At 43.7% G+C, this 21626-nt stretch overlaps 1 protein-coding gene across 1 annotated transcript in view; it reads left to right on the top strand.

Moving 5' to 3' along the window:
• Window positions 1–19701, top strand: part of LOC124657690 (fatty acyl-CoA reductase 1-like) — a 23001-nt gene extending 3300 nt beyond the window's left edge. The window contains exons 8-10 of the mRNA XM_047196204.1: window positions 18982–19068; window positions 19510–19519; window positions 19604–19701. Coding sequence (XP_047052160.1) covers window positions 18982–19068; window positions 19510–19519; window positions 19604–19701 — 195 coding nt within the window. The remainder of the gene's footprint in view (window positions 1–18981; window positions 19069–19509; window positions 19520–19603) is intronic.
• The last annotated feature ends 1925 nt before the right edge of the window (window positions 19702–21626 follow it).

Here is a 21626-nt window from a genome sequence, read left to right as displayed (position 1 = left end):
GACTTGAAGATATATACATGGAAGAAATACGTGAATCGGCCTTTATACCAAGTTGGGCTTAATTGCCCGTGTATCTGTAACATATTAGATCGCATCTTAGTCTAGAAGTTAGAATCTTACCCGTGCACGGTTTAGTGCACGCCCACCTTAGAAAGTCCCCTGGACTATAAATATGTATCTAGGGTTTATGGAATAGACAACAACCAACGTTCAACACAAACAAATCTCGGCGCATCGCCAACTCCTTCGTCTCGAGGGTTTCTCCGGTAAGCACCATGCTGCCTAGATCGCATCTTGCGATCTAGGCAGCGTAATGCCTATCCCCGTTGTTCATGCGTTGCTCGTGCTGAAGCCTTTTTGATGGCGAGCAACGTAGTTATCTTAGATATGTTAGGGTTAGCATTGTTCTTCGTATAATATGCTATCGTAGTGCGACCCTTGCATGTCTAGCCGCCCTTACACCTATCTTAGGTGTAGGGGCGGCACCCGCTTGATCATGGTTTAGTAGATCCGATCCGTTACGGTTGCTCCTTGCTTCGCAAGGATTAGTTTAATATCCGCAATAGTTAGGCCCTACAAAGGGTTGGAGGATCCAGCGGCGTGTAGGGTGAAGTTCGCTAGCCCTAGAAAGGATGTTCCGAGGATCAACCTCGTGTTGGTTTTTAGGCCCTGTCTAGGATCGGCTTATGATCACCGTACGCGAGCGCGAGGCCCAATCGTGAGTAGGATGATCCGATTATGCGGTGAAAACCCTAAATCGTCGTAGATCTCATCAGCTTTATCTTGATCAAGCAGGACCACCATATATTCGGACACCTTGTTCGAATCATGGGTGGATCGGCTCTTTGAGCCGATTCACAGGATAACCTGAGAGCCGATCGAGGCTCGTATTTAATGTTTACGTGTGTGCCCTGCGAGAAACTAAGCGAGGCATCATCCAACACCTTCCCGACCAGGTATAGGTCAGGTGGCACGCCCTTGCGATAGCATCGGACGTGTGACCAGGAGGCTTTGCGGGCCGTCGCTCCGAGGGACCGGGGCCAGCCGCAGCCCTAGTTGTTCCCGGCTCTACTGTGTTGCCCGTCGCTGCCCGCCGGTGGGTTTCTGACGTCAACACATTCTGGCACGCCCGGTGGGACAATCTTCGACATCCACCGCATCGCCATCTACATCCGAGATGGCGGAAAGCACTCCGGTCAAGTACGAGGATCTGCCTGATGAGCTCAAGAAGAAGCATGACGAGATCAAGGCAACCCTCGAAGCCGAACTCATCGCGCTCTTTCCACGAACCCGCTCCCATGGCGTCGGTGGAAGGGGTTCTCACCGAAGGCGCACTCGATGGAGTGGACCTGTCCGCTCCGTCGAAGAACGCACCAGGTCGCTGCGTCAGGAGATCAACTACATGGTGGCTCATTCGCCGCACCGCCACTCTGAGAGCCTGGTGAACACCTTGGAGCGTGTCGCTCTGCGCGTGGTCCAGGAAATCATGAGCCACCGGTATTCTCCGTCGGGACCAGCTCGGGGACTTTCAAAGGAGAGATGCCACTCCGGTCCCATCCACCGCCGCCGCTCGCATGGGCAGCACCGGAGTGCCGAACTCATCGGCATACGTCGTCTACAAAATTGGTGGTGATCCTAGTGACTGCCAATTCCTACCCGAGGCGCCCAAGGAGATCCCGCACGGATACGCGTGCGCATACATACCGTGACGGCAACACTCGGGCACTCTCGAACCGAGCTGCGACAGCTAGGAGCCTCTGGAACAGCGAGGAGGAACGTCAGGAGCAGATCTTGAGAAGCAAACGTGGCTAGCTAAGTACGCCACTCCGACGAACCTCCAGAGCCCAGCTCCTGCAGTTGGCTCAGAACTCGAAAAGCAAGCATGGCTGGCCAAGTATGCCACCCCGGCGAATCTTCAGGGTCCATCGCCTTCGGCCATCACCGCGGATGAGATTTGTACGATCCTGAAAGACCAGTTCGGCATGATGCCGAAAAGGAGGACAATCGGCTATACCAAGCCGTACCCCAACGAGTACGAATTGATTCCGCTACCTCCCAAATATCGGCTCCCTGACTTTACAAAGTTTAGTGGATCGGATGGTTCCAGCTCCATCGAGCATGTGAGCCGATATTTGGCACAGCTGGGCACTATCTCGGCATCGGACGAGCTGCGTGTGAGGTTCTTCGCACGGTCCCTCACAGGATCGGCTTTCGGATGGTACACATCGCTGCCACCGAACTCCATCCGGACTTGGAAGCAATTGGAAGAGCAGTTCCACCTTCAGTATCACTCAGAAGCTTCCGAGGCTGGTATTGCCGATCTTGCACAAGTACGACAGAAGCGCGGGGAAACCGTGGCAGAATACATCCAGCGCTTCAGGACCATTAGGAACCGATGCTATTCGGTTCACGTAAGTGAAAAGAAGCGATCGAGCTGGCGGTGGTGGGTCTCTCATCATCGATCAAGGACGTGGCCTCCCAAGCGGACTACCCTTCATTGGCGCACATGGTGCGTAAGCCGTCAGCATATGAACAGCGCCACCCAGATGTTTACCAGGATAAATTCAAGCGTGCGGTGACCCTGGTTGAGGCAGACGAGGATGAAGGTGCTGCGGGAGATCGAGAGGTAGCAGTGGCTGAATGGACTCGAGCGGCAGGCCCCGTGTCCCGCAAATGGGTGAAGCCACAAGGCCCTCCAAAAGGGTTCGACTTCGACGTGACCAAAGCCGAGCAGATTTTTGATCTCTTGCTCACGGAGAAGCATATAAAGGTACCCGAAGGCCACAAGATCCCCACGGTGCAAGAGCTGAACGGAAAGTCATACGCAAGTGGCATAACACGTTCACCCACACCACCAACGACTGCAGGGTGTGGCGGCAGCGAATCCAAATGGCGATAGAAAATGGACGGTTGATTTTCAACCGATACGCCATGAAGGTCGACACACACCCCTTCCCCGCCGTTAACATGGTGGAGTACACTTACCATGGAGGGTGCCAGCCGGATTTATCATGCAATATCAACATGGTAGGACCCGGACACCACTCGGTGAGGACGGAGATGAGGGCAAGCTGCTCTCATAGCAAAGATACAGAGGAAGCCGCTCCACGCGATCGGCTCCGCCAAGACGGCAAGCGCTATGTCACGGAGGGAGAAGTGAAGAACATAAGATATCAACGACCTCTCTCGATCACCTCCTCAACAAGTATGTGAGTCGGTATGACCAACGCCGGCGACACAACGACGACGATGAAGAAGATCGTCCGGCTAGGGACGACGGGAGACGTCGTCGGCATGATCACAACGAGGAGCGATACGAGCGCCACACCAAGGAGAAGTCGAGGGAGCAAGACGACGAGGATAGGCACTCGGGACCTGTCCCTTCTTCGGACACTCGCTGGGATTCGGGAATGAACCGATTGCCCACAATCGGCAATTGCCCAGAATGCAACCAGAAGAAGAAGGAGACAGCCAACGTGTCCGTGTTCAAGCGCCTAGGGCCTCTCCCGCCACAAAGCAAACGGCTGAGTCACCTCGGTTGGAAGATCTCGAGGATTCCGAAGACGGGGGAGAAGAAGAAGACAGGTACCACCGGTCAAGGTGGTGCCCTGATGGACTCAGCCCGTTCCCAAAAGCGCAGGGTTCAGCGATTGCGCGGCCTGGAGGAAGCCGAAAGGTTATACTTGCATACGCTAAGGAAGGCACGACCTGATCTGGCTGCAAAAGTTCAGCGAACCCTGGACGAAGAAGGTCGTCCACAAAGAAAAGAGTGGCGCCCCAAGCAAAGGAAAGCCGATGATGAAACATCGGCTGGCACAAACATGGTGCTCGTCCTTCCGACGAAGCTTAGCGCTCCACGATTACACGATGCACTCAAGGTGGGCGACAGCAAGCGCACCAACATGATAAAGTCGGAGATTGGGCTGGTCTTATCCACCGGCCCGACCAAGTAGCGAGAACGACCCAATGAGCAAGTATGGCGAGGCTGATCCTTGTGATCGGCCCCAAAAAGTTTATGGAGGAACATTACAAAACCTTCATCGAGCAAACAACATGGAGGCCGATTCCAGCAATCGGCCAAAATTATCCTCACCATCCGTCCTGCCTTGGTTCAACGCCAATCTAATAGGAGACGGATTTACGTCGGCTGATGAGCTGAAGGGAGTGCACAATGGTCCTAGCAGAGCCGACGTTCACATTGAGTGCCTGGGTTAATCATAGAGCCGATTTCAGCGATTACTGCGGAGAATCGGCTCGGGGACACCTGGTGGATAAAACACGAGGATGCAAACACGAGGATACAGAGATAAAGTGTCTTCCCAATGCCCAGCAGCTCAAGATATCCTTCGATGATGGGTATTGAAGTATGGGGGCCGATACATAAAGCGGCCGTAAAAATTCAAAAATTTTTAAGCACAGCCGATGCGCAGACATCGACTTAAGGATATAAAGCCGATGCATGACCATCGACTCAAGAGGTATAACTGTTGTAATCAGAGGGTCAATGGAGCAGGAAGTGGGCCACGAAGAGAGACTCTAATGGAGGAACTCCTCAATGGAGTGGTTTAAATGGCTCGGATCCTCTCTTCAAGAACAATGCCAAGAGCAGCATGGACGTGCAGATCAGGTTAAAGGTGGGATCAGATCCACCAAAGGAAAGGAGCCGATCTGACCTGCAAGGGCAACGAAGTGGACTGAAGAAGCTCGGGGGGCAGCTCACCCTGAAGATTCTCTGCTCGGGAGAGTCGATCTTGTTGGGAATCGGCTGGCTATGCATGATAGTTCTCTCAGACATGATCTAGCCCAGGTCCATTTGTCCGAATGGCATGCCCTCGCCTCTGTTTCGACTTGAGCGAGACTCGGGGGCAGCTGGCTCGGTGGATGCTCTGCTTTGGAAAGCCGATTGGGTGGCCATCGGCTAGTCTCGCGCCGCGATTTTCGTCAGGGGTGGTGATCCGGTGGAACTCAAATTCATTGTTCAAAAGGACAAAGGATAGTTCGTGAAGGCTTGATGCGCTGACATCGACTTTTTGAGGTTTGGCCAAGATTGCAGTCACCCCGTGGTCGAAGAAAGGAAGGGCGGATTATGAGAGACCGATGCGTGGCCATCGGCTCATTGAGAATCGATTTAAAAGAAGTCGGCAAAATCAAATTGGGGAAACTTCTTCATTCATAAACAGGATTTCTTACAGAGAAAGAGCCGATTTCTCAAAGAAGGAAGAACAAAAGAAGGGTCTATTGACCAATCTACTACTGCTAGGCCTACACTAGTAGATCCTAATCTACGGGCCATCGCTGCCCTCGTCGTCATCCTCGCAACTCTCATCGGCACTACTGCCGATGGGCTCCTCGTCGCTACTCCCGTAGCCCTCTACGGGAGCTTCATCCCCGTCTTCATCGTCGCTGCTGTCGTCGTCCCACCACATGCGGAGGCATTTCGCAGGCGGGTAGCCCTCGAGGGAGTCGTCGTCTTCGTCGTCGTCTTCCTCTTCCTCTTCTTCAGAGGTGGGGCAGCCGTCCCAGGGGAACCGGTCGTCCTCGCTTTCCGACTCCAGTTCCCCGTCGGCAAGGAACTGAAGATTCTTCATCCCCGCTGGTCAGGGACTGGTCGTCTTCGGACCAGATGGAGGAGGCGTGGTCTTCCAGGTCCCATGCTTCTGGGGCGCGGATGTCCGGCGGCGTCTCGCGGGAGGAGGAGGACCCGTAGGAAAGCTCGAAGGAGGAAGAGGAGGAAGAAGACATGGTGGCACATGAGGGTTTTTGGGTGCTAATGCGAGGAGGACGAAGGAGGAGCAAGCTTATTAGAACGGTTAAATAAAAGGGGTTATGAGGGAGATTCAATGCCACGGCGGTTTCCGAGGAGATGATGCCCAACGGGAAAATTTTGCGGCCACGTGGAGAAGTGGAAAGGGCAAGGCATCATGATGAAGGATTCGCGGCGGTTTACGCTCGCCACGACATGACCCGTCGAAAGAAAGGCGTAATGATTTTGGAAATGTCATTTCCAAAACCAGGGGGGCATGTGTTATCACCAGAATTTGACCGGGTCAGAGGTGGGCCGTGATCAAGATGGACTTGAAGATATATACATGGAAGAAATACGTGAATCGGCCTTTTATACCAAGTTGGGCTTAATTGCCCGTGTATCTGTAACATATTAGATCGCATCTTAGTCTAGAAGTTAGAATCTTACCCGTGCACGGTTTAGTGCACGCCCACCTTAGAAAGTCCCCTGGACTATAAATATGTATCTAGGGTTTATGGAATAAACAACAACCAACGTTCACCACAAACAAATCTCGGCGCGTCGCCAACTCCTTCGTCTCGAGGGTTTCTACCGGTAAGCACCATGCTGCCTAGATCGCATCTTGCGATCTAGGCAGCGTATGCCTATCCCCGTTGTTCATGCGTTGCTCGTGCTAAAGCCTTTTTGATAGCGAGCAACGTAGTTATCTTAGATATGTTAGGGTTAGCATTGTTCTTCGTATAATATGCTATCGTAGTGCGACCCTTGCATGTCTAGCCGCCCTTACACCTATCTTAGGTGTAGGGGCGGCACCCGCTTGATCACGGTTTAGTAGATCCGATCCGTTACGGTTGCTCCTTGCTTCGCAAGGATTAGTTTAATATCCGCAATAGTTAGGCCCTACAAAGGGTTGGAGGATCCAGCGGCGTGTAGGGTGAAGTTCGCTAGCCCTAGAAAGGATGTTCCGAGGATCAACCTCGTGTTGGTTTTAGGCCCTGTCTAGGATCGGCTTATGATCACCGTACGCGAGCGCGAGGCCCAATCGTGAGTAGGATGATCCGATTATGCGGTGAAAACCCTAAATCGTCGTAGATCTCATCAGCTTTATCTTGATCAAGCGAGGACCACCATATGTTCGGACACCTTGTTCGAATCATGGGTGGATCGGCTCTTTGAGCCGATTCACGGGATAACCCGAGAGCCGATCGAGGCTCGTATTTAATGTTTACGTGTGTGCCCTGCAGGAAACTAAGCGAGGCATCATCCAAAACCTTCCTGACCAGGTATAGGTCAGGTGGCACGCCCTTGCGATAGCATCGGACGTGTGACCAGGAGGCTTTGCGGGCCGTCGCTCTGAGGGACTGGGGCCAGCCGCAGCCCTAGTTGTTCCCGGCTCTACTGTGTTGCCCGTCGCTGCCCGCCGGTGGGTTTCTGACGTCAACAGAGCGCCATCACCATCGCGATCAAGATTTTGTGGGCCAGATTGATCTCTCTCTCCATGTCGGAGAGGTGAATTTCGATTCCATCATCACCACTATCATGGCCAGACAAATATTCATCAACATGTATTCATCTTCCTTCCATCATCATGTGTGAGTAGTTCTATGTAGCCTTTCTGGTGGATGGCAATTAAATGAGATTGATCACGCATAGCTATGGAATTTGTTGATGCTTGTCTTGAGAATATTCTAGTACGAATGTTGTTGCACCTATGCTATGCATAATTCTTGTTGCTATGACCCGAGTAACATGATTTTGGTATTGAACTTGTTTTCCCATCATATGTTTGGCATTTATCTCCCATCATAGTATGAAGTGTGTTTCCCTACGGTTCAAGAATGACACAAACAAATCGAGACAATCTCCGATCAATAATCACTAGAGTGTTATGGAGAACAATAGTGACGCTCGTGTATTCTACGAAGATGTGATCGACATTTGAACCATTACGTCAAATCTCATTCCCTTTGTTTCTTCGATACCTGCAATCATCAGAGACTTGATCATCGATATCGTCATACCTAGTTCGATCTCATTACCGATAAGGCTATTCAACTCGATGTAATCTCACTGAGTGGGCCTATAGTATTTTCCCGCCTCAACCCATTCCATTGGAATACCTGAGAAGCACCTTAATGACCACCCTCTTACGATGTGGTGATTGATGATGTCTAAGAAGCCGCCGATGATAGTGATTAGGTATGGTCTCACGGTCTAAAGATTAGATTACTATGCTTTCATAAATATCGCAACGTGAACTTCGTGACTTGATCGTGTTACAATATTTATATTTGGAAATGTCCATCATATCATTCACTTAATGATATGACTCCATTGTCAGTGACGCGTGTGTCCATGATCGGGAAACCTCGATAATCGAATCACAATAAACTAGTTTGTGAATACTCACTAGGGATCCTTAGTTTGTTTACAATAGCACACATGTATCAATGTTTCCGATGAATATTGTTATAGCATGGCACAAAACTATTATGAACTATTGATATATAATAATAAACACTCTTTATTATTTCCTCTAGGGCACTATATCCAACGGTCTCCCACTTGCACTAGAGTACAAATAATTCAGTTGCATTTTGTTACTAATCATAACACCATATTTCATATGTGTGCTAATGATCATGCGTGCTCGTGGAGAGAGGTTGTTAACAGCCCGAATTGTTCAGATTCGTATATTCTTTGCAAATCGTTAATGTCACTTAATTTGACATTACTCTATCATCAATATTAATTATTCTGCAATTATGCATTTGGTAAAAGAGTGAGACTTTTCTTCCTGTGTGCATTATGACTTTCTCGTTATGACGTTTCATTTTGTTTCATGGACTTCCACTTTCTTTTTCATGCACACCGGAAAAACACGCTTTTATGAAATTTGAACTTTATCAACCAAACTATCAATGTACATATTTAATGGCGTTGCATCCTTCAATGTCTAACCATGTTTCTCTCAACGGATGGCTTTCCATACGTGCGATATTTCCAATCTTCTAGACGCTACTAGGAAAAGTTCTATAGCCGCAAACATTATTGCCCGCGCACTAAAAAATGTGCCCGCCGGTGCTAAATAGTACCGGCGCACCATGTTTCCGCCGCGCCGGTGATGACCCAATACTGCCGGCGTAGAAAAAATTTAGTGCGCCGGGGATAAGGGTGAACCAGGTTCCAGGCGAAGTTCAAAATCGAGGCCACCTTACTGCCGGCACACCACCATGTACGTGCGCCGGTGGTAATTTTCTTACCACCGGCGCATCTACATAGTGGTGCGCCGGAAGTAAGGGGAGATGCAATTTTCCCGCCCTACACCCACCCACCCCCGCCGCCCCCGTGGATCGCCTTTTCAGTATTCGAAAAAATAAAATCCTTTGAACTGCCCATGTATTAATGTAATCTAGTTTTAAAGAAAATTTTAAAAATGAATTTAGTTATATTATGCAAAATGGCGTCATCTTTCGGTAAAACAAGATTTCTGGCTGCATACGACCTTCGATAAAACACTTTTTTATATCAAATTTATCTACGGCCGTTTGGAAAAAAATTTGGATTCGGTAAATTCAAAACATAAAAAGGACTTTTTTTCAGGATTTAGATTTAGATAAAAAATAGGAAATTATTGTCGGCGCACCACCATATTTGGTGCGCCGGCGATAGCTATGCAATATATACTCGAAACTAGCCCATGGTCCTCAGTTTCCCCTTTTCCTTCTCTTGTCCTCCTCATCCTCCTTCTCTTCTACACCGATAGCCTTCTCCGGCTGATGTGGCGACCCACTCCGGCAATCTACTCATCTGCATGGCCTCCTCCTGCACCGACGGCCACAACATCCTCCGGCCTCCTCCACCACCTCTGGCCTCCTCGACGTCCTCCGGCCTCCTCCACCACCTCCGGTCTCTTCCATCACCTCCGTCCTCCTCCACCACCTTCGGCCTCCTCCACTTCCTCCGGCCTCCTCCACCTCTGTTCTACTCCTCCTCCTCCTCCTCCTCCTCCTATACCGGCGTGGCAACCTCGGGAACTTCCGGCATCGTCCTGCACCTCCTACACCGGCGCAGAAACGACAACCACGGTTGACGAGCTAGATCTAGATCTAGATCTAGATTTGAATTTTTTTTGTTTTCTTGTATAACTTACCGACGGTGCACTAAACAGGTGCGCTGGCAAACTATTACCACCGGCATGTTCCCACTGGCGGGCTCTAGTGCGCCGATAATAAGCCTTTTCCTAGTAGTGAGATCACCACAATTTGCATTTGCGTAAAAACTTACTGTCAAGTTCACCGTCCTTTACAGATTTAGAAAATATTCTTAGATCTCCCTAGATACTGAAAACAAAAACTCTAAAACTATTTCAGTGATTAACTCGGAAATCACTTTTGAACATATGTTCTTCTTCCTAACAACTTGGGTCACATTATCTCGTGTACATAACATGGTTTAATGATAGAACCATATGACTGAAGCATAAGGGATGTAACCCATCCCTTTTCTCTGATGTAACAATAATCGGAGCACCAAGATCAACTCAATACTTAATCTAGTTATACAAGTAAGAACTACTTCTTAGCTTGTTTTATTCCAAACTTTTTCAGAATCCAAAACATGAAAGTATGTCTTTGATGAATTGTTTTTGTTCACTACAACTTAAAAAGAGAGTAGACAAGTGAACCCATGAACCCTGGTCCATTTAAAATCATTAGAAACACATTTCCAACATTTTTATCATACTTTACATTTACTGCAATTTATTAATTTGAAAATACCAAAAATACTTTCTCCACTTACGTACACACACACAAAACCCAAAACAATTATCATTTTATTATTTTTATTTAGCTTGTTTTGCTTGTTTATTTACTTTACTTTATTTTTCTCTCTATTTACTATTCCTAATACGAAACCTTATACTTGGACAACCACACGGTGGAGTTGGGACACAAGGCAAAACTTTACTCTCAGGATTGCTAGAAGAGGAGAAAAGAAAGAAACTCTAGCCAATTCTCCGAGATTTAGATATAAACACTCGAGTCACCCTTGTGGGAAAAAGACGCTTGCTACAATATTTTACATTTGAAGTTCTAACGAGTTGGTACACACGGAGTTTTTGCCATCAATTACACATTATTTTTTTAGAGAAAAACATGTGCTGATGTAAAGCAAACGTTTTTTTTTTTGAAAGAAAAACCATATGAGATGTTGTAGACATTGGATGTGGGCGGAGGCTTCCTGGTGTTTTTTTTATTTTTGTTCGTTAGAGATTGTTCGCTCACACATACAAAAGTTGTTCCGTGTGCCAATCTTAAAAGGTTCAGTATGTACTAGCCAACAAAAAGATCAACCATATATAGAAACTTCCTGGTCAGCCTCATCATTGTTCATCGGCATTTGCAATCGAGCAATATTGTTGGATTGCTGACCGTACGCTTAGAAGATTGTTAGACCATTCATATTATTCTGGTTTCCATTCTTATGAATATGAATAGTAGGTTTTCCACATTGCACAATTTTTTAAAGATAAATCATAATATATTATGCAAGCAAGCCGTCTTATTAAAAACCTTTCAGTCCTCTTAGGTACCCTAGTAAGAAAAAAAGTGCGTAAGAAACTTACTGCTCCAAAGTCACAGAATGGTTACATCAAGCGGACAAAACCTATACTCTAAGGTGGCATCAAACCAAGATGCTTACACTCATCTACAACTAGATCCATTAAGGAAGGAGGAGTAGAACCATGAATCAGACCAGATCCACCACCTTTGCTAAGTTGCGCCAAGCTATGCGCCACCCCATTGCATTTGCGATCCACTTTTACCACTGTGATGAACTGATGTACCTTAAGAAGTTCCTGGCATTCAACGTAGTAAAGCCAACTTGCCGATCTACCAGGCGCAGGACTATTCAAAACGTTCACCAATCTCAAACAGTCCTTAGGACTATTCAAAATGTCCACCACCTTTCTACAGCACATAATAGTGTACGTATACTCGTATTTTACCATCGCTAATTATGTCTTAGCTAGTCCTTAGGCCCAAAGCTGTCAATAATCGAACGGGCATGGTCCATCTCTAGCAGTTTAGGCCATCGAAGCCCAATCGATCGTGCGGCCGTGTGCCTGCCAGACTGCTTAGAGCGCCTGCCGCTCCTCGCTGTTCCGGTTTTCAAATAGCTGACCTTGGCCGGCTTGTATAGGCACAAACACTACGGGAGAGCTGCAGTCTGCCGACGGCCGCCAACCGTCGGCACAACAAGGAAGGCCGTCGGCACAGGCTGTGCCGACGGTGATCGTCGGCGTAGCATCGTCGGCATAGTTCTGGTCGGGGACTGCCCGATCACCGTCGGCACAGACTGGCCGTCGGCATAGATTGCTGTGCCGACGGTTTAACCGTCGGCATAGTATTTCCAAATTTTCAAATTTATTTTCCAAAAAAAAAATTAAAATTTTGTTTTTTTAATTTTTTTTCTAATTTTCTTATTATTCTTTTTTACTTGTTAATCTTTCACAATCACACTTAGTCCACCTAATTTTAGGTCAAATTGCACTTGTAGTCAAACTTCCCAGTTGGTCACCCATCCTCACACTATTCCTACCCCAGCACGCTTAACTTCTTGGTTCTCTTCGGATGAGCTTCCATGAATGAAATGACAGCTTGTTGTTAATACTACCATATCAATCATATTAACCCTTTGACCGTGATGCCACACCTCTATATTTTTGAATTCTAAACAATCACTTAAGTAAACAACAATGAATATATATAAATAATAATAATATAGAATTTGGTAAACAATTAAATAATTTTATTTTTGTCTTTTTTATTTAATATGAAATAATTAATATCAGTAAATGCGAATTTGGCAAATAATATGTCTAAATTGATCAGAAAAATGAGAGGAATACAAATATGGCATCCATATCATATTTTGAACCTACAAACTTAATTTACCCAAAAATCATGAACATTAGATCAAGTACCTCTAGTTTAAATCTGATTGACTTTATCGGAAATGAGGTGGGAAACGGCCTCGGCATGACATAGTTTGCCAAAATAAGGACATATTTGGCTCATGTGTGGGCCCTATGATGTGAAGCAAGACTTCGAACGCGGATTTTTAATCCGACCCACGGGAGACCATCTTTTCATTTTTAGCATGCCCAAACGGCTTTTATTTGTGAAGCAGCTACATGGGGCGCATTTTAGTATGACATGAAACCTCCGTGTGATGATAGTAGACCACCTACACACCAACTATCACATGACATGTGCACGCATTAGATTTTTGGAAACACATGCGGCTTCCGGCGGTGTCCTGCCGAATCCGCTGGAAACTGACCGGATTTGAACTAGGGGTCAACTATCCATCGCTCCAGAAATTCCGAAAAAAATATTTTTAGTTCTACGACACATCATTATATGTGCTAATTTTTTCCCGTTTAGTTTTTTCGTGAATGAGTGCACCCGCACAATCGGTACGGCGATACCGCATGTCCCGGGGGGCCTGTTTTGATCAGATGGCAATTTGAACGAAGTCAAAAAATCCCACGGAGCAGCGTGGTGTCATTTTACATGTCATAGTAACTATTCCGTTTTTCAAAACTGGGATACGGTAATTATTTTGAAAAACCCTTCACGAAAAAGGCTATCACGTCGGGAGTTATATGGATTTTAGGTGAAATGAGGTGGGAAACGACCACAGCATGACATAGTTTGCCGAAACGAGATCATATTTGGTACGTGTGTGGTCTCTAGGATGGGAAGAAAGTCCCCATGTGCGGATTTCTAATCCGAACCACGGGCGACCATCTTTTCATTTTTAGCGTGCCCAAACGGTTTTTATTTGTGAAGCAGCAACATGGGGCGTATTTTAGTATGACGTGAAACCTCCGTGCGATGATAGTAGACCACCTACGCACCACCTATCACATGATATGTGCACGCGTTAGCTTTTTTTGGAAACCATGTGGCTTCCGGTGGTGTCCCGCCGAATTCGCTGGAAACTGACCGGATTTGAACAAGGGCTCAACTATCTGTTGCTCCAGAAATTCTGGAAAAAATATTTTTAGTTCTACAACGCATCATTATATGTGCTAATTTTTGCCCGTTTAGTTTGTTCATGAATGGGTGCACCCGCACACCCGGTACGGCGATACCGCGTGTCCCGGAGCCATGTTTTGGCCAGATGGCAATTTGAAAGAAGTCAAAAAATCCCACGGAGCCGCATGGCGTCATTTTATATGTCATAGTAACTATTTTGTTTGTCAAAACTAGGATCTGGCAATTATTTTGAAAAAACCCTTCGCGAAAAGGGCTATCACGTCCGGAGTTCTATGGATTTCAGGGGAAATGGGTTGGGAAACAGCCTCGGCAGGGCATAGTTTGGCGAAACGAGGTCATATTTGGCACGTGTGTGGGCCCTAGGATGGTAAGCAATACCCCATACGCGGATTTCTAATCCGACCCACGGACGACCAGGTTTTCATTTTTGGCGTGTGTGAAAGCCATGAAACCTCGAACATTATAACTCATTTCTAAGAAGATTTGTTTAGGTATTTGAAATATTCCATTTTTTATATTTTTCTATGATAGATCTTGTTTTTCTGCATAATTTGATATATTATACTTATTTTTCTCAATTAGAATGATTTAGCTATGCTTTTTTGAAGACTGCCGTGGAGAAATAGAAAAAAGCTATGCCGACGGTATAACCGTCGGCACAGGTCTATAGTGAAAAAAAAATGTTATGCCGACGGCCAGGCTGGTCCTGTGCCGACGGCCAGAAGTGTGCCGACGGTGACCGTCGGCACCTCCAGCCTGTACCGACAGCCAATTTAACGCCGACGGTCTTCCTTGTCGCCGCGTTCCGGAGGCTCCTGTGCCGACGGCCCCGACATTTGGCCGTCGGCGTACAGCAATTCTCCCGTAGTGAAAACTTGCTTATATTTTGAAAAATAGAAATCTCACAGTATCGTGATAGTACGATACAATTCTATGATACAATACTATTGACGGAAAATGGTACTGCCTCGTATCTCTATACTGATAACCTTGATCAGATCTAGTTTTTCTTCAGTTTAGATATACATATACTTTGCCGGTCAGTAAATAAGAAATAATACAAATATACTCTCTCCGTCCCATGAAACATGTCTAAGATTTATTAAAATTTGATGTATCTAGATGCTATTTAGTGTTAAGATACATCTAAATTTAGATAAATCTCCGACATATTTCATGGGACGGAGTGAGCTGATTGCTTTTCCATGGCTATATATAGCTTCACTCTCCAATCTGACCTAGTAGCAAAATTTTAGGTCAAACCATTGGTTAGCTATTTGAACTTATACAGTGTGGGGTACTAGCATTCAGTTTGTAGGTATTATCAATTATCTAAGTTAATATCTAAAACAATTTACACTCACATAATATTAGTGCTAAACATAGCGTTGATATGCTATTTTTTGGACTTAATATGTTGATATACTATACTTCACTTGCGATTACTGGACCATTATGCATACTGATTTTAGGAGACAAATATAATTACAGCACAAAGTGGCAAAATATCATGTGAAAAGGATATGACTTTTGATTCCATATGAGCACCGTTGCACATCTCACAAGAGAGTCAGGCATGTATGTCTAGTATTCAATATGTTTTGCAAGAGAAGGCAAAAGAAACCTTTGTGTTTAGATTGACAACATTATTTTGAGATTCTTTTTAAAGCTAGGCAAATAATGTACTGCCCCATTCCCTGCTTCTAAATTGCAGCCACTTCGAATGTCACGTCACTTCCAAAAACAAGTCATTTAACACGCCTAACTGAGACAGGAACCTTATTAGGGATTCAGGGGCAGCCTGGTATACTCAACTTCCATTACGTTCATTGGGCTGGGCCTCCATATTGTTCTTCTGGCCTGCCAATAGCTCGTTAAAGGACAAATCAATGTCCCTCTACCCGCACAGGGTTATCCGCTCAGTTAACATCAAGATCAACACATGAGGAATAAAAGGTGGCTGAACCACATTTCCCGGCAACGGGTGTGGGTCAACTCCATCTTCATCAGGTGGCCTCCCGCCATTGTTTGCTGCAGAATTTGAACAGAAAAAGAGTCCAAGATTCTTCTTCCAGACCTTCACCTTATGTCTGTCTAATACTCTTAGGCACTTCAATCAGTTCAGTAAATTTGACTTTAGCAATCTGGAAAATACATGTGAGAAAGAAAAACTGGGCTAGAGCTGTGTTCGAAAAGCTGAGCAAATAATTGGGCCGATGATCTTGTTGGTTGTGTTTCATATGCTGCTACTTGCCTTGCTTGTACTTTTTTCTGCTTATAATATCGCAGAACGTGATACATTAATAATAAATATGATGAGTAAAAAGACAATGTGCTGAGATAGTGCGTCTGTATTAAAATTGAACATTACTACTCGACAATAATGCATTATCATGTCCCCCAGCTATCCAGATATACTCCAGGTGCTCGGCTGTATCCATTAGTTAATTAGCCAGCCGAGTATATGCATATCCCTTCTGTCTGATTTCTTTTATAACTTTAAAGGGATTCCATATCTTACAACCCACAAATATGTGGGGTCAAACTCTAGGTGATCTTAGTTCGAAACATTGATTAATTGATTTGCGTCAGGTTTTGCATCTGTCTGCAGCGGTATGAATGGACTGGCTTGATGATGCAGTTCATGTAGAAGGCTGGGCTATCTAAGTATATTTGATCATATGTAAAGTACTATGTCAGTTAGGGAATTTAACACCATATATAGAGCCAATTCGTTTCGATCAAGAAAGTTCATAACTTATTTTCTTTAATAACTGCATGCAACAAAAGTTTCACACGCGTGAAAAAACAAGAGAAAAAAGAGCATGCATTGAAAGAGAAAAAACGATAAATGAGAGAGACCTTAACAATTAATAAAAACTCTCTGGCCTTATAATCCCTAATGGAGAAAGTACTACTAACTCCAACTAATTAATGAAAATGGTATCGTGGCAGAGATAAACTTGTAGAGGGTTTGTTCATGGCAACCCATCATTCTTTATCTCAGCGTCCGAAATGCAAGATCTTTCACTGCATCGATTTCCACAGATTTCCAAGATAGTTCAGAGAATAATAAATGGTGGTTACATGTGGGTGGGTGGTCGTGTCTGGTGTATATAATTACTATTTTAGGAAACAACTCGTCGTGGCAATTGACTAGTCAGTATTGCGCGCTTGACTATTCTCTAGACGCCGCGCAACATGCGCATTGCATAAATTAATGATTATGTTCCGTAACATGGTGTCGTGCATGCCACCTTACATATTGTTTTAGCATTTTGAGGGATCGCATATCTTATAATTCACTGATACTACCTCTATCCCAAAACATAAAGCTTATATTATTTTTAAAAAGTTAAACTATATTAGGTTTTACTAAGTTTTTACTAAAAATAATTAACATGTCAAGTACAATTTAATATCATTAGATAGATAATAAAATATATTTTTATTTCGCAAAAAAAATATATATTTTTTCATATAGTATCTACAAAATATTATATTTGTTGATAGATTTTTCTAAAAATTTGATCAAACTTTACTTGGTTTGACCTTTCAAAAAAATATACTACGTAAGTCTTAAGTTTTGGAATGAAGGTAGTATGTGTATGTGGTGAAACTCTACTTGATGTTAGTTCGAAAACATTGATTTATGCCAGGTTCACGTCTGTGTGCAGCGCCATTTATGTGATGGCTTCGTGCAGTACATGTAAGTTGGACCTATCTTGTGTTAATGTCTAAGCTATTATCATGTCTCTTAACTCCAAAAAAATATTGATGTGGCAGTTAATTAAGGAGAAGAGATGATTTAAATAACATAGGTGGATATATACCTTATCACAGTGCATACTATGAGAAAAGTTAATATCAAACATATCTTGTATACTACCCCAGTTCAGGCTTATAAGACCGACGCGTTTACTAGGTTGTCAATTTGACCAAAAGTTTGTAATTAAACTTTCACAAAATCAAAAGTTTGTAATTAAATTTTCACAAAAATTCAGATTGAGGCGGCTAGAAAGGATAGGGTGAGAAATAAATAGATGATTTCGTGTCGCTGGATCGAACAAGATCAATGGTAGGTAGAGGACAGATCTTCGTACATACCTCTGGATCAATCACAACGCACCACCCCCACTTACCTAATAAAATACCTTCTACACACAAGAATAAGTGCGTTTCGGTATCTTAATCCTTATTTGTAGTTTTTCATGGATGCAGGTCACATAAGCTTGCGAAGGTTTCACTTTGTTTTTTTTAATTAGTTATGCTAAATTTAATGGAATCGGCAATAACTTCCATAACTTTCTAGGACAACCTAAGATTGTTTTCACAAACATGTAATAAATAATCTGTGTCGAGTAAGTGGTCTATTATGTTTCTACCATATTGTGTTTCACTTTGGGTTTGCCTTTTTGGTACATGCTTTACAAAAAAATCATTACTAAGAAAATAGTATAAAATAGGTCTTAATTAGCAGAAAATGGAAAATCCCTTCGTCCAATGTTTTTTTCATTCCAAGGTACACTAGTGTGAGAAATATGAACTCAATCAAACAAACTATTTATGCTTAAGGCCATTAGCTAGCTCATTCAAATCGAAAGGCATGCATCTTCGTATCAACTAGCTCATTTGTAAGGAGTTTTCGGAAAACCTTAAATGCCCATGTTTGAATGCTTTTAGGTGTTAGGTCACATAAAATAACTTCACTTGAAGGTTTTACATTTTTTGATTTTTTGAATTAGTTATGCCTCACCCTAGCCCTAAACCCAACAAATCGGCAAAAACTTCTATAAATTATTATGAAAGCATATTTTTTTATCTTCAAAATCAGGGTCATATGCACACCAAAACTTGTATGCTATTTTTTGTATCTTGGGGTGTTCCTCTTCCGGGGTACCATTTTGTTGGCCGTTTCAAAACCAAACCTAGTTTTGGCACTTAAAAGTAAAAAAATGGGGTTTCCGTGCATTAAAACACATCTTACTACCTAGATAAACATTGTTAGAAATTACAAAATACATGCGTGTGCAGAAATTTGACTTAATTTGACAAATTGTGCTATCGTTTAGGCTATGATCTACCTGCACCCCTTAACCCTAGGCCTAACTCTAACCACATAACCCTGACGAGGGTAAAAATGAGAATTAAAATAAAACAAAGGGTAGAACCAAGCACAAGGATGTCAAGCTCATCTTCGAGACGCCATCGCAGGCGTTCGACAAGAACATCGTCGATAAGGAGGAGGAGGTAAGTTACGATTCACCTCCTCTACCCATGGTTTTCGATTAGTGTCAGATTCTTTTAATACTTGTAAGGATTGATGTGTAATTAGTGGTTGTGAGGGACTATTGCTAGCTAGGGTTTGGTTAGTGTTTTCTCAATAAAAAAGGTTTGGTTAGTGCTTAATTCATATCAATAGGTTTTTAAATTAGGGTCAGATTTGATTAATATTTGTTGATCCCTGGATTTTTGCTAGCTATGATTTCATTAGTGCTTGATTTATATCAATAGGGTTTTCAATTAGCGTCAGATTCGATTAATATTTGTTGATCTATGGATTATTTCTAGCTTATTTTTAGTGCTTGATTAGTGCGGTGGTATGGCTATAGTTATTGTTTTATATATGTGGACTATTCAATCATATTTCTGAATTATCTGCTTGATCCCTTGACTATTGTGTGTTATTAGCTGTCGAGTGGTATATGTTGCTTCCTTTGCTAGATATTTTATTAGTTGCAACAACTACATATTTGATTCACATGTTTATTTTGCATGTATCAAGTTAGTACTGATGATGTTGGCAGCGATGTCGAGTCGCGTCATAGGAAGGTCAGGGCAACTCTCAACAAGCTTAAGACGGGAAAGTTCGACAAGTACTAGAGTGAACCCTAGACTAGCTAGTGCCAAAAACAGTTGCCCATTCTACAAAAGGAGCGTACGAATGGACTTCCAAAGTGTCATGCAGCATGCCGAAGGTTGTAGACCCAGCCATATGAATGTTGGGAAAAATGTCGACCTCCCTAGCTTCATGGCCAAACACACGGCCTTCGGGATCTTCCCCAGGAAGAAATAGAACTAAGCTATTGAGCTTGGTCGTGTGTCTGCTCCGAAGGCCAAGTAATTATTGTGCATGTTTGTGTATGCTGATGCTTCAAAAGCAACATCTTTTGATAAACTCTATGTACGTTGTTTGCTGAGAAGCATTTGTGTTGAACCTCTAGCTTAATTAAATAGTTTGTGATGAACCTTACTTAATTAGTTGCTCATTATATGCTGGTATTTCTAGAATCTAGATGTTAAATTATATCTATATTTGTTTTTATACATGTTGGTGATGGATTTCCGATTTGGGGAAAGTTGAAAGGGTCTAGATTTTCTACCAAATTTGGCAAAATGGAAAGGATGAGGTGTGTGTGATGTAATAATAATCTTGAATAAATAAATAAATATTAATTTTTAAATTTATATTATAATTCTTTTTAATTTTTTTAATAATTTTTTTGGAAACCTGAAAATTTGATATCTAAAAATTGGCTAACTTTATGGTTAAGTAATAGTAATCTTTATGCAGGATGCAATTATTAATTTAAAAAATTAAAAATATAAAATCCTGAATTTCTAGCAAATACTAAAACCTGAAGAAATAGGTATGGAGACCCTTTAGTATCGGTTCTTTATACGAACCGGTACTAAAGGTGCAGCGCTGGCCCCACCTCCACCTTAAATTTGGCGCGAATTCGTATCACAAACCGGTACTAAAGATCCCAATCGAACCGGTACTAAAGGTTGCCGGCGCCAGTACTAATGCAACCTTTAGTACCGGTTCGTAAGGAAACCGGTACTAAAGGTCAAATTCTTTGGCTAGTTTTCTACTAGTGTGTGACTTGTTGCATATATCTTTGCACTTTTTTTTAATCTATATAGTGCTTAAATAATGTCCAGCCGATGTACTGCTTAAATACTCTCTATAGGAGGAGTTCCGAACTTTTCCGGATGTTCTGAGTATTATGGTACGCATTAATAACTCTGACACTATAGAGGTTATGCCAGGTTGAAAATTGCACCCGTCTCAGGATCCCAGAGAAGGGGGTCAGCCAAGAAACAAAACAATATCTGCTATGAAAATTACTGAACATGGTGGAAAACAGGAACCGTCTCACCTGGCCATGGTAGCAGAGACGGTTTTTATTTATGGCCGACTAAAGGATCAGGGTACTAGAGCCGCTTGACTGAACCGGCTCCCGAGCATGCGTGGCGGCGAAAAAGTGGTTTTGGGGGTACCCATTCACGTTTTCTGAAATGTGGTAATCCAAGATCTAATAGAGATGATGTCAGAGAGTAAAACACTAGAATTGTAAGCGGCATACAACTAAGCAACTAAGCTAACAATATTATTCTAATAAATATTACCAACATGACAAAAGGAAACTCCAGAATACCATTCATTCAGGGTATAATGTAATAAATAATAAACAGAAATTATACTAACCACATAATACTAATCTTCCTAATCAATAATCCTACAGATGCATAAACAAAAAACTGTACTTTTAAAACTGTTGGACACCTAGGTTAGCAAGAAAACCCCAACGTAACAGATATCACAATGATACACACCAGACTAGTCGAGGCATTCATTCCCTCATTCCAATAGTGGCGTGCACATGTCTCCAGCGATTATAAATACCAACCATACATCCCTTGCCTCAATCCAAGCAGAGCCACGTACGTCCTGGCCGGCGGGTCGCCTTCTGTAGCTTCCAAGAGAGACCAATTTGCTTGTTCCGCTAACCGATCTGGATCTA

This window comes from Lolium rigidum, chromosome 5 (assembly GCF_022539505.1).
Source record: "Lolium rigidum isolate FL_2022 chromosome 5, APGP_CSIRO_Lrig_0.1, whole genome shotgun sequence".
Lineage (NCBI taxonomy): Eukaryota > Viridiplantae > Streptophyta > Magnoliopsida > Poales > Poaceae > Lolium > Lolium rigidum.
This window is presented reverse-complemented; position numbering and strand designations above follow the sequence as displayed.